At 30.8% G+C, this 16838-nt stretch overlaps 2 protein-coding genes across 2 annotated transcripts; both read left to right on the top strand.

Annotated features, from left to right (window-relative positions):
* Positions 1 to 3733: 3733 nt before the first annotated feature.
* LOC101208082 (protein PMR5) lies at positions 3734 to 8429 on the top strand. The gene is made up of 5 exons (XM_004145203.3): positions 3734 to 4319; positions 4433 to 4604; positions 4729 to 4907; positions 5587 to 5745; positions 7886 to 8429. The coding sequence occupies exons 1-5, from the start codon at positions 3997 to 3999 to the stop codon at positions 8223 to 8225; spliced, it is 1173 nt and encodes a 390-aa protein (XP_004145251.1). The 5' UTR covers positions 3734 to 3996; the 3' UTR covers positions 8226 to 8429.
* Positions 8430 to 10687: 2258 nt separating this feature from the next.
* LOC101207841 (probable protein phosphatase 2C 25) lies at positions 10688 to 12604 on the top strand. The gene is made up of 4 exons (XM_004145202.3): positions 10688 to 11314; positions 11435 to 11779; positions 11903 to 12082; positions 12182 to 12604. Exons 1-4 carry the CDS (start codon positions 10823 to 10825, stop codon positions 12341 to 12343), a joined length of 1179 nt encoding a protein of 392 aa, XP_004145250.2. The 5' UTR covers positions 10688 to 10822; the 3' UTR covers positions 12344 to 12604.
* Positions 12605 to 16838: the final 4234 nt, after the last annotated feature.

Below are 16838 nucleotides of genomic sequence, written 5' to 3' on the forward strand. Positions count from 1 at the left end.
AAATCTAACTTATACTTGTATTTGTTTACTAGTTTTGGTAGATTATATTGACATGGAGTTGAAGAAAAGTTCATAGCTTCGTACATGTATGTTGTTACTATTGGGATTTATGTCCTAAAACTCGTAGATTGTAAATATAATTCATTGACCGTTATTAATAAAGCGTTATTATTGTAATAATTGTTATTGATTAAATTATTAGTTTTGTCTTAATAACCCAAATCCAATTAACTAACATCCTAAGTCGTTTAATGAGTCTTTAACAGTATGTAGAGACATACGGATCGATGTTCAAAATCAGCTTAAAGGGTATATAGTATAGGGATAAGGCTGGATACCTTATCCTGGTAACACTATTGATACGACTCACTTTGTATTTGATACAAACGCAATGATCCAATGCGTTCGTGTAGTTGACATGTGAGTGAAAGTATCATATGCAATGAGTTTGCATAAGATCAGACCGCGGGTTGGTAACCACTAGATATAACTTCGTTAACTAGTTAGGTTTCTATTTCACTAAGATGACCTAGGTAACTTAGTCTTAATTCTGAGTGTGTTATGAACTCCTGTTCGTGAGGGATTGTCCTTTGAGTACGGGATGAGAGTGGCAAGATCGCCGACTCAATAAACTTATCATTTTGGGGACAAGACCGAGTGGGGAGCTGGAAACATAATTACACAAGATGAAATTCACGCATTCCCTACTTTAGGGTAAGTAGATGAGTGTTCCCTTAAATAGTGTATCCAAGTCTGGAACAAAAGGCTCTACCCTCTCCATGACACGAGAGGGGTTTCTGTTTATTGGTAGGACCATAAACAGGTTGTTCATTGGAGGAGCACTGATATTTAAGGATTATAGGTAACTTAGGAGTAAAACAGTAAATTGACCCAGCTGGTGTTACGAACACTTGTGAATGACTAACTTACTATTATTGGTCTATATCCGTTGACACAGAAATATATCCACAGTGGAAAGAGTTCAGCTGTGAATATTTAGTGGAGTGTACACACAATTAACAAATATTGATTAACGTGGTTAATGAGTTTAGCCAATTAATCTAAGATCGTTGTAGCTTCTGATCTGTAGGTCCATTAGGTCCCATTCCTAGTTCGTAAAGGGTAATGAGATTTATTTATATTTGTTGTAATTTGAAATGTTCAAATATACTTAGGGAATTAGTTTAATGTACAGTACCACATTATAAAGTTTGTGAAACTATATTATAAATTTAATTTTGGATATGATTCAAAATTAATTTATGAAAGATAAAATATTTGAATAAGTTCAATTGTTAATGTGAATTGGATTCCTATTAAAATTATTGGTTACGGGAGAAACTTATATTTGAATATGATTCAAATTTAATTTAAGTTAAATATCTTATATTTAACTTAGCTATTAATTAATTGAAGAATTAATTAATAATTTAGTTTTATTTAATTAAATTTGATTAAATTTATAAAATGATATTGTAAAGGTATTAATTAAATATGATTTAATTAATTACATCAATATAAATGTATAAGCTATTCATTCGAGAGATATTTATTCAAATAAGATTTGAATGAAATATTAATTAAATAAATTTAATTAATTATTAACTAATTGACTAATTGTTAATTAATTAGTAAATTTGATATTAAGAATCTGATTATTCTCTTCTACTCTTTTTTATTCTAAGAAGGAAAGAGAGCCATAAATATCTAGAAGAAAAGAGTTTTCTTTATCCAAGTTCATTAAGAGAAAAAAGTCAAAAAAATTTCTTTATGCGAAAAGAGTTTCTCTCAAATATCTCTAAACATTTTTTCGAACAAACCAATCTTATCCCAGAGGATAGAAAGGTCTCCGACGGGTGGTGTCTAACGTATCCCGATTTGGAGATTGATTTGTAAATTTAGAGACGTATCGAAAGTAAGTTCTTGTATCTTATTCTTTAAAAACATGCTTAGAATTCATTTAGAATTTTGATTATAGAATTTTGACAATGTACCGGTATTTTAAGATTTCCAAATTAATTTGAGAAACGGTTCTTTAAATTATTATACTGTCATAGGACTTTTATGTCTTCAATTACGAGATTATTTGAGACGTATCTAATAGACTAGACTCAAATTTATTAAAGGATGCAGTGACATGAAGACTTTTGAAATTATAACTATTTGTGAAGAATTGGAGCAAGTTCGCTCTATCAATGTTCCTAATATTTAGATGATAAATATTATCGGTGATGTAAGTATAGATCTCAGTGAAGTAGCATTTTTCCATTAAATCTTCTTATTTTGATGCACTCTCCAAAACTTATAAAAATATGAAACACTAATAGCTATTTTACGCGATCTTAAAGTAATGATAAATTATATCTTGTTTTATAATCTTTAGAGTCTATTTAGTAACAGCTTCATCATTAGTTTTTTGTTTTTGATAATTGAGTATATTTATTTGCATTTTCATATTTTTTTTTAAATTACGACAATTAAATTGCTAAACAAAATCCAAAATATTTATTTAGAATGTGACCAAACCTAAATATTTATTTAGGAAATATAAGAAAAGGAGAATGGGAATTTCAAAATTAAGAACAAATGGTATATCAAATTATACTTTAATTATATGCTTATATATTCTTTCAAACATTTAAGTAAGAAGACTAAATTAAACAATAGAAAGAAAAAAAAAGTGCAAAGATTAGTATGTCATTGGAGACAAAGCACAATGACTAAAAAAATGTGTTTTATTTCAACCATTTTTTTTCCTTTTAACTTAATATCTAAAAACGAACCTGATTCTATATTTACTTTTTAAAAAAGCACTTTTGACAAATTACTTATATATATATATATATATATATATATATATATATATATATATATATATATATATATATATATATATATATATATATATATATATATATATATATATATATATGTGTGTGTTATTTTAAATAGGAGGCTTGATATTCAAAAAGTTGGAAAAGGAAAAATGTACAATGCTAAGAAAGTGGTTTTAAAAAAGAAAAGTTTTTATGTCTATTTATTGTATTTAAAACCTCATTTGCTCCTCTTTTTTTTTTTTTCTTTCCAAAAACAATTTATTATTGAACTAAACAAAATGTTTTTCTCCATTAACTTTCACAATCATTCTATTTTGGTTACTTCAAATTTTTTCACATGAATGCATGGTGTACGATTGAAAACTCTCTGACAAAAGTTATGTGAATGTAGCACCTAATCTAACTCAATTTGGTGACATGAAAATGTGAATTTTAATGGACGATTATTCAATGTTTTTGTATATTTTCTAAAAGAAAAATGCTTACTCTAGTTCGTCAACTTTAAAATTTGTCATTTTTCGTATAAAGATTACATTTATTTATTTTTCACAACGTAGAAAATAGACTGTCCTCTTTACCCTTAACCTTAGTATAAGTTTCATAGTTATAGTTAACATTGTTTAATGATCTAGAATAAAATTGAAATCACTAGAATAATAGTGTTTATTCAACATTTTAACCATATAAGATTAGTTTAAGATAGTAGTAAAAGAGTTGGAGAATAAAATTGTAACTTTTAAAAGTGGGACGGGGGAGATATACTAGAATTGATAGATATTTTATTTGATGGATGGTAATGGCAATTGCATTAATTTTATTTTGGGTGTAAGAGAGAGATAGAAAGAAAGGAGAGAAGAACAAAGCAAAGAACATGTGCCTTTCATTTACTTGTTTCCTTCCCTTTTCACCAAAAGCCAATTTCAATCCAACCCCACACAAGCAATTCCCCAATTCCAAAACAGCATGTACACAGTTTTCCCCCATTGAAATTCCAAAACCCCATTTCCCCCTTCTTCACCCTCTGCAGTCTGCATCATTATCTCTCTCCCTCCCTCTCTTCAATGGCCTAATTCCTTCACACCCATTTCCCCATTTTCCATCTCCCCTTTTCATTCTCAAACATTTTCACACTTGACCATCTCCACTCTTTCACTCTTCAATGGGGTTTTTGGGATTTTGGCCTTGTTTGGCAGCATTGTTTTTCATTTCTCTTCATACCCATTTAGCTTCCTCAGCTTTGATTCTCAGTTTGAAGCACCATTACCGGAACAGCGACCACCATAATCGCCGCCCAATGCTTCAAGCTAACCAAACCGGCTGTGCTCTGTTCGCCGGAACTTGGGTTCGAGATGATTCATATCCACTTTACCAAGCTTCTAACTGTCCATTTATCGATCCTGAGTTCAACTGCCAAGCTTACGGCAGACCCGATTCAAATTACCTCAAGTACCGTTGGCAGCCGCTCGATTGTGAGCTCCCAAGGTCAGGAATCGAAAACCCCTCTTTATGAAATTTATCTTTGATGGGTTTTTTTTGCTTCTTTTTTCTTTGCATTTACATTTTGATAAATCTTGCTGTAGCGTTTTCCATTAAAGGTTCGATGGGGCTGAGTTTTTGATGAGAATGAGAGGAAGAACTGTGATGTTTGTTGGTGATTCATTGGGGAGAAACCAATGGGAGTCATTGATTTGTTTGATCGTGTCATCTTCTCCTCAAACTCCTACTCAAATGACTAGAGGAGAACCTCTTTCAACCTTCAGATTCCTGGTGAGTAGCAACTTTAAACCTTCAGATTTTGTTTTGAAACAATGCTTAAACTCATAGATCTCTGGTGGGTTTTTGACAGTTTAGGATTAGAACTCAGAATGTTGATAGATTAAACTTTTTGCAGGAATATGAGTTAACTGTGTCCTATTACAAAGCCCCGTATCTTGTGGACATAGAGATAGAGAATGGGAAGAGAGTGTTGAAGCTGGAGGAGATATCAATGAATGGAAATGCTTGGGTTGGAGCTGATGTTATTTCCTTCAACACTGGACATTGGTGGAGCCACACTGGCTCTCTACAAGGGTTTGTTATGAAACTTGAAATCTTGATGATGAAGATGATTAATCTGTGCTATTTGCAAAATATATCCCTAATCTTTACCTTTTTTTGAAAAATATCCTTACATACTACTCGGGACCTGCAATGGATGAAAACATCGTTTCAGGTCTTAAAATCTTTGTCCAACGTTTTAAAGGATCTCAAGGCTCTCTACCATGGTTTTTTATGAAACTTGATATGTTGATGAAGAAGATGATTAATGTGGGCTAATTTACAAAATATACCTCTAATCTTTACCTTTTGTTTAAAAAAGATCCCTACATACTACTCAGGACCTGCAACATGCGTTTCACACTGTTTCATGTCCTAAAGTTTTTTTCCAACGTTTTTAATGGATTTCAAAGCTCTCTGCTAGCGTTTGTCATGAAAATTGATATCTCGATGAAGAAGAAGTTTAATGTGGGCTAATTTGCAAAATATACCCTTAATAACCTTTACCTTTTGTTTAAAAAATACTCTTTCATACTACTCGGGACCAACAACAGATGTTTGACACTGTTTTAGTTTGTTCAACGTTTTAATGGATACTGTTAGAACTTTCAAAAGAATACAGGTATTTTTGGAATAAATGTCGAATTTGAGATTTTACTTTTAGTTTAGCCATTGATGTAATGTGATGAAGGGTGTGGATTGTTTGTTTTAGGTGGGATTACATGGAATCAGGAGGATCATACTATCAAGACATGGATCGGTTGGGTGCAATGGAAAAGGCTTTAAGAACATGGGCTGATTGGGTTGAGAAGAACATTGATGTCTCTAGAACAAGGGTTTTCTTCCAAGCTATCTCCCCCACACATTACAAGTAAGTCTCTTAGTGATAATGCTTTAGATCTATGAAATAAAATAATATAATATCTAATAACGCGTCTGAATAACAAAAAGAAAAAAAAAATGTATACTGTCTTGTGCCTTTATAGCTTAGGTAATTATTGAATGTTGGTTTGGTCTGCCAATGGCACCAAGCACCAGAAATCCTTTTCTCAATGCCCATTTGGGCTCTCTGTCTTTCTTTTGTTTATTCCTTCAGCTCTCATTGTAGGCATTTTAGATATTTTTAATGTCAAATTACCATTTTAGCCCTTTTAAGTTTATTTTATAAATTTGGTCAACGTACTCCCAAAAGTGTTGTGTTGGTTATTTAAGGGTGAGTTTTGGCAGTGACATCAAAATAGAAATTTGAAATTAAGGAATTATAAGATATTGTATCATAGTTTTAGTGTTTTTAGATATATTTGTTTAATTTAGATTTTTCAGTTAGATGCCAATTTAAAGTAATGTGTGTATAAAAATATATTTATTTGATGTTCATTATTTTACAATATCATATAATATAAAATTATAGGTAAATACTTCGTGAAATTGCAAAATCCGCGTCTAAAGTGTGATGAGAGTTGCAATTATAAAAATTGGACCTTTAAACTTACTCAAGTGTTAAAATTGAGTCAAATTGCATCTTCAATTTTATCATTTATAGGTCCAAGTCCAATTTTTATAATTATTATAAGGTTAAGGCTCTAATTTCAACATTGGTAGAATTTGAGAGGCCTACTTTTACAGGGTCTAATTGCAACTATCATTATACTAGCGGTTTTCATAAGGGTCATTTTCAAAATAGCAAAATAAATTAAAATATTTACGAGCTATAACAAAATTTTTGGATTCTATTATTGACAGTTTGCGATATCTTTCTATCATTAGGTATCAGATGTTTGTTATTAATAGAATCTAAAATTTTATTAAAGTTCGTAAATATTCTGTCAAATTTGCTATTTTGACGATTTTTCTTTATGTTTTATTAATGTAATTCAGTATTTAAAATTTAAAATCTTCTTAATTCAAAACTTGAAAACATAATGATATTATTTTAAGAGCTTATATTATATGTCCAAAGATGGAAACAAATGAATATCAGAGGAAAAATTAGTTTAAAAACAGAAAATTGTTTTACTACACCTATTTTTTTAAAAAATAAAACAAAATTCACTTGTAGTTTCAAACATATTTAAAAAAAAACAAAAATGAAAACTAAAGATAAAAGATTTTTTAAAATTATGCATATAAATACCATTTCATCTCAAGTTTTCTTGTTTTATTATTTACTTTTAGAAACAATTTCAAAAACTAACCCGAACAATTTAGAGGCTAAAAACTCGTTTTTAAAAACTTATTTTTTGTTTTTGTAATTTTGTTAACTCAATAAATTTACTTAATTAATTAACACAGTTTATTATTATTGCTAATTGGGGAAAAAAATATCATACACAAGTTAGCCGATTTCAAATGTGTCGGTGGGAGAGGAACACACCAATTTTAAAAAATTGAGTATGTATTAATTTTTTTTCTTTTTAGTTAAACATTAAAATTTGTTCTTAATGTTCTGCATGCAAAGGAAAAAAGAAACAATAAAATTCTGGATAATATTATTGTAGAATAATTTCAAGCTGGAAGTGTTCAATTTTAAAAGGGAAACAGAAATTGTAAATGATGGTTCCTTGAAGCTTCTTCATGGCCCTACCTGTTGCCTTTATCTCTTTCCTTAATTCAAAATGATTTGATCTGAAGATATTTTCAATTTGTTTAATAAAACTTGTTTGGAAAAACATTGAAACTAAGAATCTTTCACACATCATGTTTCCTGTTCCCTGATTCCTTGGATTTGGCATAAAATACCATCTTAGGTTTAGCTGTTGTATTTTATTTTTAATATAGACGTGTGTGTTTCATCAAGAAGTCAGAGATAGGAGTGGAGATTGAGACCAACCAAATAAAACAATGGACCAATTCAAACTAATTAATCAAAACATTGGAAGGAAACCGAATATTTGGCAGTTTGGTTTTGGTTTAGTGTATATTTTTCAACGTTTTAATATTCCCCTAGTTAGAGGTTTGGATATTCTGAGTTTGATGATAGCTAAAATGTTGCTCATGTTTGTGAATACTAGTCCATCTGAATGGAACACGGGGACAGCATCGATGATGACATCAACGAAAAATTGTTATGGGGAAACGGCACCAATGGGGGGGACGACGTACCCGGGAGGGTACCCTATTCAAATGAGGGTTGTGGATGAAGTGATAAGGGAGATGAGGAAGCCAGTATACTTATTGGACATAACAATGTTATCTGAGCTAAGAAAAGATGGACACCCTTCCATTTATAGTGGTGATTTGAATCCTCAACAAAGGGCTAACCCAGATAGATCAGCGGATTGTAGCCATTGGTGTCTTCCTGGCTTACCAGATACTTGGAACCAATTGTTTTATACTGCATTGTTCTTTTAGCTCTACCCCTACTTGTTCTAATGCAATTTAATTCAGGGATATATTGGAATTAATCTTTGATCTTTCCTTCTACTATGGTGTAATTTGTAAAGTAATAGCTGATTTATTGTTAGTTTAGAGAAATGCATGGGAGTATAGAGACACTATTCTGGATCATGGTTTTATCTGTTTTTTCATTTAAGTATTTTATTTTAAGTTTCAAAATCGAAGTTGGCAAAAGTTTATACCGCAATATACACCATTAATTACATTTAGTTAGAAATTTTTTTATAAACTTTTTAAATTTTAGAGTTTAGTTTGATATAATTATTGAAAGATTATTTAATTAATGTAATTTCATAATTTAAGTGTATTTTCAAAGATTTAGTATAGGTATAGGGGACTTGAGTTCTTTCTCAATTTTATATACTTTATATATATTAATACTAGCCTAATAACGATATTTTTTTTAATAGTTATTCATTGAAGCTTCAATAAAATTTTAAAATGTTGGACCCATTTGAAAAGAACTTTAAAGATTTGGAAATTATTAGGGACAGTGTTGTTTAACAAAATGCATTTTTGTTTGAAACGCTTGAAAAATAGCAAAAAAAAAAGTTATAATAATATGTCACTATATTTTTTAAATTGTAAAGTAACAAATTTAAAAGCCTACAAATCTTTGATATCACTAATTATTTGTCATATTCTCAACATGCAAAAAGGTTTTCTTAAATATTTTTGTCATCTTATGTAATTTCTCTTTTTATTTTAATAATATTTGAGGTTGGAAAATGGAAGATTTTACCTTTGATTATCAAATTATTAAAAAAGAAAAAACAAACATTATTGTTAAAAAGAAACTAATGCTAATAACTACCAATCAAAACATAAAGTTTGGTAATTAAGATAACTTTAGCTCTACTTGAATTTGACCTAATCTTTAACATGGAAAAGTTAGTTTAAAGACTTTGAATTCTATTACTACCATTACATTAACTTTTAAGTTCAATCACACTAGTAAGATGGATAATAAAAAAAAATCCATTCAAATTTTGAAGAAGAATTTAATTGATAACTTTTTGTCGATACTTCATTCTTAATGTATGTGAAAGAAAATGTCAAAATGAGTATAACTCAACTAACATACAATACTTATAAAAATTCGAATGTAATCTCCTATCCTACCTAAAAATAGAGTACAAGAAATCAATTATTTCAACAGAAGATTAGAAGAAAAAGATAGATGAGAATTAGGATTAGGTGTGTAAAGTTGTAAAGCATTATCCTTATTTGTAAATCAACGCGGAGAAGGAATAAGAAAGAAGGAAGGAAGTTCAAAATTAGATTGAACTACTTAAATAAAATATAAGAAAACGCAGCGTTGCATGAGATAGAGACGTTGGTAGATGACGTCATCATCTAACGGTCGCCTCAAAGAAGAAAAAATAGAGAGATGTATTTTAATACTTTTGAAATTGTGAGATTACCAAAACACCCCTTTTCCATTGTAACGGTAACTTCCGGGAAATATCCGAAAACTCAATGACAGCTGTCATTTCCCCTCCACAATCTCTAATTTATTTATTTTGTTTGTAATTTTTATTCTCAGTCAAAACTCAAAAAGGATGATTGAATTGAAATGGGAGAATCTCATTTTGGAAATTTAACTCTTTATGTTTTATGACTTTTGACCCCCAATTACCTCATTACCCCTCCTCCTCCTATCTTTACACTTTATTCTACTTTTACCTCTCTCTTACCTACTCCAAGTCTTTGTCTAACTCTATTCAATTGGATCATCATTCTATAATTAATCAATATTTTTAAAGTTAAACTTTGGTTTTTTTCTTATTAATAAATCAACACACAAACTCTAGGATTAGGGCTTCACACACTTTGATTTTGCCTATAATGAGAGAGGCCAAACTTTAACCATATCACATTTTTTTCGTTGTCTTATCCATACTACTTTACCTTGTGATGACATATTCTAATAATTTATCTAGTAAAACCTCTTTAACTTTTATAGGTCATTTTTTAAGAGTGTTAACGTAGAATATATGTATATATACTTAAGTCGGTATACAATAAGTTAAGTTGAATTGATGGTATAGGACGGTTGGAATGCCTTAATGGTTAAGGTGTGGAGAAAAGTATATAGTGTATGAAAGAAACAAGAAAATAGTATCCATCATAAGTAACATGTTTGTTGCAATGATAATTAAATGGAGACCTAGAACTTTGATGAATTAATTTTCGTTTTGGCTGCCGACTGACTATTATAATAACGTTTGACTGAAGTCAGAAAGCAAAAGGGAAAGAAGGGTAATTGTGGTATTTCAGTGGAATGAAAAGGAATATTAGTCAAAATACGTTAAGAATAATCCAAATCCAACTGTCCCCACCTCCCCTCTATTAACACGGAATTAAAAACGAACACGCGCTGACCCATTCCCCCTTTATATTCCTCTTTCTCTCTTCCATTTCTTCCGAAACCCTAATTTAATCATTCTTCTTAATTCGAACAACAAATCGGTACTTCAACTAAAATTCTCATCTGGGTTTTAATTTTCTTCTCTTTTTCAATTTGGGTTTCTCTTTAGAAGCTTTTTAATATGTCTCTCTCTCTTGCGGTTTCCAATTCGCCCGTATTTTCCCCTTCATCCATGTTCTGCAATAAGGCGTCCATCATTTCTCCCGCGCCGGAGGCGTTGACGCTCACTTTAGCTCATTTGAAGTCATCTCAGGCTTCTTCCTCTTGCTCTTCTTCTTCTCCTTCTTCTCCTTCTTCCCCTTTCCGCATTCGCTTTCCGAAGCCTCCTTCTGGGCTTTCGGCAGCGGCCGCAGCGGTGGCGTTGGCTTCGACTTCTTCTCCTTCCTCCTCCTCGTCCAGCGCGATCTTGAAAAGGAAGAGACCCGCTAGGTTGGATATTCCGTTGACACCGTTAAGTTTTGGAGCTCCGGTGATGCCTTCGCCGTCCTCGTATAGGGAGGTGGTGGAAGCCGAGAGAGATGGGTATTCTGTGTATTGTAAGAGAGGTAGGAGGAGAATTGCTATGGAAGATCGGTATTCTGCTGCTGTTGATATTGATGGAAATTCTAAAGAGGTAAAAATCGTTGTAGAAAATTTCATTTTTTTATCTGGGTTTTAATTTTAGGGGAGGATTCTGCAGAGTATTAGAACAAAAGGGACTTAATTTTTGTGGTTATTGGTATTGAATTTTCAGGCGTTTTTTGGTGTATTTGATGGACATGGAGGTGCAAAGGCAGCTGAATTTGCGGCAAATAACTTAGAGAAGAATGTTTTGAATGAAATTGAGAGAATGGATGATAATGAAACTGATTTTGAACAAGCTATTAAACATGGCTACCTCACCACAGATTCTGATTTCCTCAAGGAGGATCAACGTGGTGGTTCTTGTTGTGTGACAGCCCTTATCAAGAAAGGAAACCTTGTTATTTCCAACGCCGGTGATTGTCGTGCCGTTCTCAGCAGCCAAGGTGTTGCCGAGGCCATCACTTCCGACCACCGCCCATCCCGGGAAGACGAAAGGCACAGGATCGAGTCCACGGTAAGAATTGAATTGGAAGATGATGGTTCCATTAATTCATTAACAATTTAGCCTTTGTTCAATGTTGATGGAGTGATGATGTGAAAACTGAATTTGGTGTACTTTTTTTGGCGCGTTCTATAGGGTGGATATGTTGATTTGTGCAATGGAATTTGGAGAGTCCAGGGATCTCTGGCTGTAACAAGAGGAATTGGAGATGCTCACCTCAAACAATGGGTGATAGCCGAACCGGAGACAAGGGCAATTCGTATCGAGCCACGACACGAGTTCTTGATCTTGGCCTCAGACGGATTATGGGAAACGGTAAGCGATTAAAACCCGAATGTGATCAATTAATCACAAAAACCTCCTCCATTTGAAGACAATTATACTAAACCATATTGTTATTTTTCTTTTGTTCAGGTGAGCAATCAAGAAGCAGTTGACATTGCACATCCATTGTGTGTAGGAATGGAGAAGGCAGAGCCATTAACGGCTTGTAGAAAGCTTGTGGAGCTTTCACTTTCAAGAGGTTCAGTTGATGACATTAGTGTAGTACTAATCCAATTGGCTAACTTCATCTAATTTGGTTATTAGTTTTAGTGTAATATTTATAGAGAGGATGATAATGATCTGATGATGATGATGATGATGCTGCCTTAAAATTTGAACTAACCCCATAATTTAATGAGAATAGGGGGCTGATGGGAGTGGAAAATTTTGTCTCTCTGATTAGCCTTTCAAATCTAATTAGGGTTTTGTGAGTGTAATTTGACTGATCATATTCTTTTGTATTTATGACTCCAATTTTTAATAATATCCAATATTTATTATGATTCCTTCTCAGTTCTCTCTAGTGTAATTTTTCTGAATTCTCAACTATCAAATAATCACCAGTAAAAGATTTTGGCTACTTCTCCCATCTCCCAAATGATTTAGAGATGGAACTTCATGCTATGGAAGGAATATGTGGTATCAAATAATTCAAAGAGATACCAAACAATTGGCGTTTTTAGGCTTTTTAATTAAATTGTTGCAACACAGAAAGCTCTAAGCTCTCTATCTGGCAGAGAAAAGATCAAAGCACAATCATAACTAACAAATTAATCTCCAAATTGAGACCTTTCTGTTTTACATTTCTATAATATTTAACAAAACTTAGAACAGATCAAATCTAACAGAAAAAAGAGAGGACCTAGTATTGTTTTTTTCTAAAACCAGAGGTATTAATTAAAAATCCATTCATATCTTAACTTTATACGTTGGTTTATCAACATAGAGATTAATGTAGACTTTAGGGATGGATTTATTAGTAAAGTGAAGTGTATGGAAGTGAAGTTATGCTGTACTATTTTCACATAAAACAAAAGGAAAGAGGGAAGAAAGGGAAAACATGAAAGAAGAATGAGAATCCAAAATGAAGTTGCCAAGAATGAGAAGTGAGAACACAATTTTCTTTTTCTTTAATTTTTCAAACTTCTCTTTTTTAGTTTTGAAAATATGCTGATTTTGAGTCAACACGTTCTTGAATACTTCAATTCTTCACTAAACTTTTTTATTTAATGCATCTACTCTACTTTCATTTTTCACACTATCTTTCTTGTAAGATTAAAAAAAACATGATTTCTTTAAAATTAATTTTCTAACCTGCTCTAACTTTGTAAGAGGTTCGTTTACTCTTTACTAAACCAAATCGAATATGGCATGAGGTTGATCTGAGTAGCTCGACCTCGTCTTGAGCCAAAGTTCACCCTCACTCCGACCAAGATAAAATTCTAAAAGGATTGTTGTTTGAATTATTCTTTTTAGAGGAAATTTATAAAGACACATAAACAAAAGAAAAAACAATAATAATAAAAAGTTATTCTTTGATCACTCCATTGTTATATTTCTAGCACAACATGCATCAATCTCGAGTTGATCTCAAACTCTTTTCGTCAAGTTTTCAATCACTATTCTATCATAATTCTCCAAGTATCAAAATCCTCAGCCTAATTAAGGAACTTCTAAATCAACCTCGACCTCCTTTTGAAACCTAACGATGGTGGAAAACTTAGCGTAAGGTGAGAAATAAGAGAAAATAAAATTAAGGAGAAGAGAAACTTAAAAATTATAGAATAAGTCATTCGTCCACAAAAGAAATAATATTAAAATTAATATATTTGATACTTTAATAATACATCATCCCAAAGACGTTAACCCTTCGACTTATTTAAAACATGAACAATCACTCCACAAATCAATTTAAAACCTAAGCATGTCCCATTTTAAAATTTTGGAGACGAAATAATGTCTCTAAAATCAAACTATTAACTACAAGGATGCATTTTATTATTCTCTATTATATTTAGTCATTGTTACATTATATTAAATAATACTAACAACATTATTATTATTGTTGTAACATATATCACATGTCCATATATTCCCATTAGCTAAAAAATTATTTAAAGGCTGTCATGTGTGCACATTATTATTCAACAACCATCTTTCTTTAAAATTAACTCTAAAGAAAGTTGGGCATATTATAGAACTTAATAAACATGGACAAATAATTATTTAAAGTTTCTGTCTTAAAAGATTCACCAACACTTTAAGTCTTTAACACATGAATTACAATGTTTATGTAAGAAAAACAAATTTGAACTCAAATCATTTTATTTTGATTTGTCAACATTTTATATTAATTAAGGCATTACTACTATATTTAATAAACCTATTTTAAAGCCATATTATTAATTTGGACTTTTTTTCTTTGTTTAACAAAATATATATAACTTTTTCTTTCGTACAAATGGTAGAAGAAATTTACACCTTAAATTTTTTTTGGTCTTCAGGTATACATATAAGATATAGTTAAGCAAAATTTCTATCGACAACAATATATAACGTTTTAGAGTTTAGTAGTAGTATACGTAAATGGTATGATGTGATGTTTAAAAGCATGAAAAGAATTAATAGCTCATAAGAGCATTGAGCAGTGGTTTTACCCTTTTTTTTCAATACGTTTATATATAAAGTTGATTAAAAATACTTTGATTTCAGTACTCATCATGTGGTAGCTTTTGGGTGAATAATAATTAAGTGGAAAAATAGAGGAATAATAGGCATAAGAATGAGAGTTATTAGATGTTGATGATGGATAATGATGATGGAAGCTTTATTATATTGTTATTTTCTAATATAGGAATGAAGTTCAACAAGACACTGTCAGTACAGTATGTCTAATAATTTTCTCGCCATTCGATATAGGAAAAAGAAAAACGACAAAGAATACACCAAAAAAAACTTAAGCTTGTAATTGAGAAAAAAATTAATTATATATCAATAACAAAAGAAGCATATAAATGTTCAAATCTACATCCGTCTTATAATAGTTATTAGAAAGAAATTCACAAAAAACTTATAGTACGCTAGTAGTACTACAACAAAATCGTTTACGGTTGTTTTGCTATATAGACAAAAGTATTATTTAATAATGGTTGGAAGATCCTAAACTAAAAGAAAGTAATATCTTACTTAATGACATGTTAATACTAAATAGAAGTAGTAATCCAAGCTAGAACTTGTGTCAAAAAAGATTATAATTGTCAAAACGAGCATATAGTTTAATTAACATGAATTAGTTCTTATACTATCAACCTCAAAGTTGGAGGTTCGATTTTTTCACCCCACGTTATATTTGAATATGTTATGTTTAAAAAGAAAAAGAAAGAGAGAGATTAGGTGAAGTTGTGTTGCATGGAAGAGCAAACAAAAAAACATGGGTCATATGGCATAAGTTGGTATTGTCGGCCAAAATGAGAGAGAGCTCACTACACATCTTCCCTTTCTTGTGCTTATCTTTTGATGTGAATTGATTCCCATCATAATTCAAATATCATAAAAGGGCATTTTTAGAAAAGAATATAAAGTTTATAAATTGAATGAATATAATATAATTGACAGCATATGGAATATAATATATACACACACATATATATATATATATATATTTGTATGGTGTTAGGATGGCATTTTTAAGACAAGGATTTGACCTAAAATCAGCATTTTGGTCTCCATTGTTGGCTACCACACCTTCTTCCTCTCTCCCACGCCTTCTTAGGTTTCATCATAATTTCCCAATCTGATCTCTCTATCTTTTTTAACATTTTTTTCTGCTTCTCATTATCATATTTGCATGAGAGACTTTATGATACGTAATTTTAATAATAATAATAATGTTGATATGAAGTTATCATATTGTTTGGAGGGGTTTCTTTTAAAGAAGGATTTACAACTTAAAATAAACTTCCTACCATACCTTTATCACAAAAGGCCGTTTTGACCAAATTGGGATTATAATTTAAATTCATAAAAGAGGCAACTTTCATGCATTATTATATAGTAAAAGCTCATGCTCATTTGGTACATCTTTGTATGGTGTATAACTAAAATAATTCATATGAATGAAGAATTTAATACATTCAATGCATTTAAGCTTCGTTTATACGATAAATCAAAGTTGAATTAATTTCAAGAAAATTAACTAGACTCCAAGTTACGTCAAACCACTTCAAGTTTTAGTTTGTGTGTTTTGTGAAGTCTATATAAAATTATATTTTCTTCCTCTAATAACCCACATCAAATTTTAGTTTAGTTTGACAAATTTCAACGAAATTAAAGACTCTTACGCTAACCTTTGGTCATGATCAAGCAATTTATAACTTTGCATATCTAGTATAATCTTAATCGAGCTATCTCATGGAACGACTAAACTAACAATTTATAAAATAAAAAGAAAATTGTTAATCCCTATCTACATATGTTAATTGAGAGACGGTAGACTTAAAGTCAACAAAAAAAAAAATGTTCTCTATATCTAAAAAAGGACTTGCAATGATGAAGACATGAAAAGATGATATTAGGAATCAAAACCCCTCTATGTAAATCACATTATTATACACACAACATCATGTTTCTTAAACAGATAAATTTGAATTCATTTAACAAAAGATTATTTTCACATACATAAATTATCTCAAGCATATACATATTAATTGCCCATCCATTTAAAAAGGCTGAGGAGGTTGTTGAATTG

The sequence above is a fragment of the Cucumis sativus genome, chromosome 1 (assembly GCF_000004075.3).
Source record: "Cucumis sativus cultivar 9930 chromosome 1, Cucumber_9930_V3, whole genome shotgun sequence".
In the NCBI taxonomy this organism is placed as follows: Eukaryota; Viridiplantae; Streptophyta; class Magnoliopsida; order Cucurbitales; family Cucurbitaceae; genus Cucumis; species Cucumis sativus.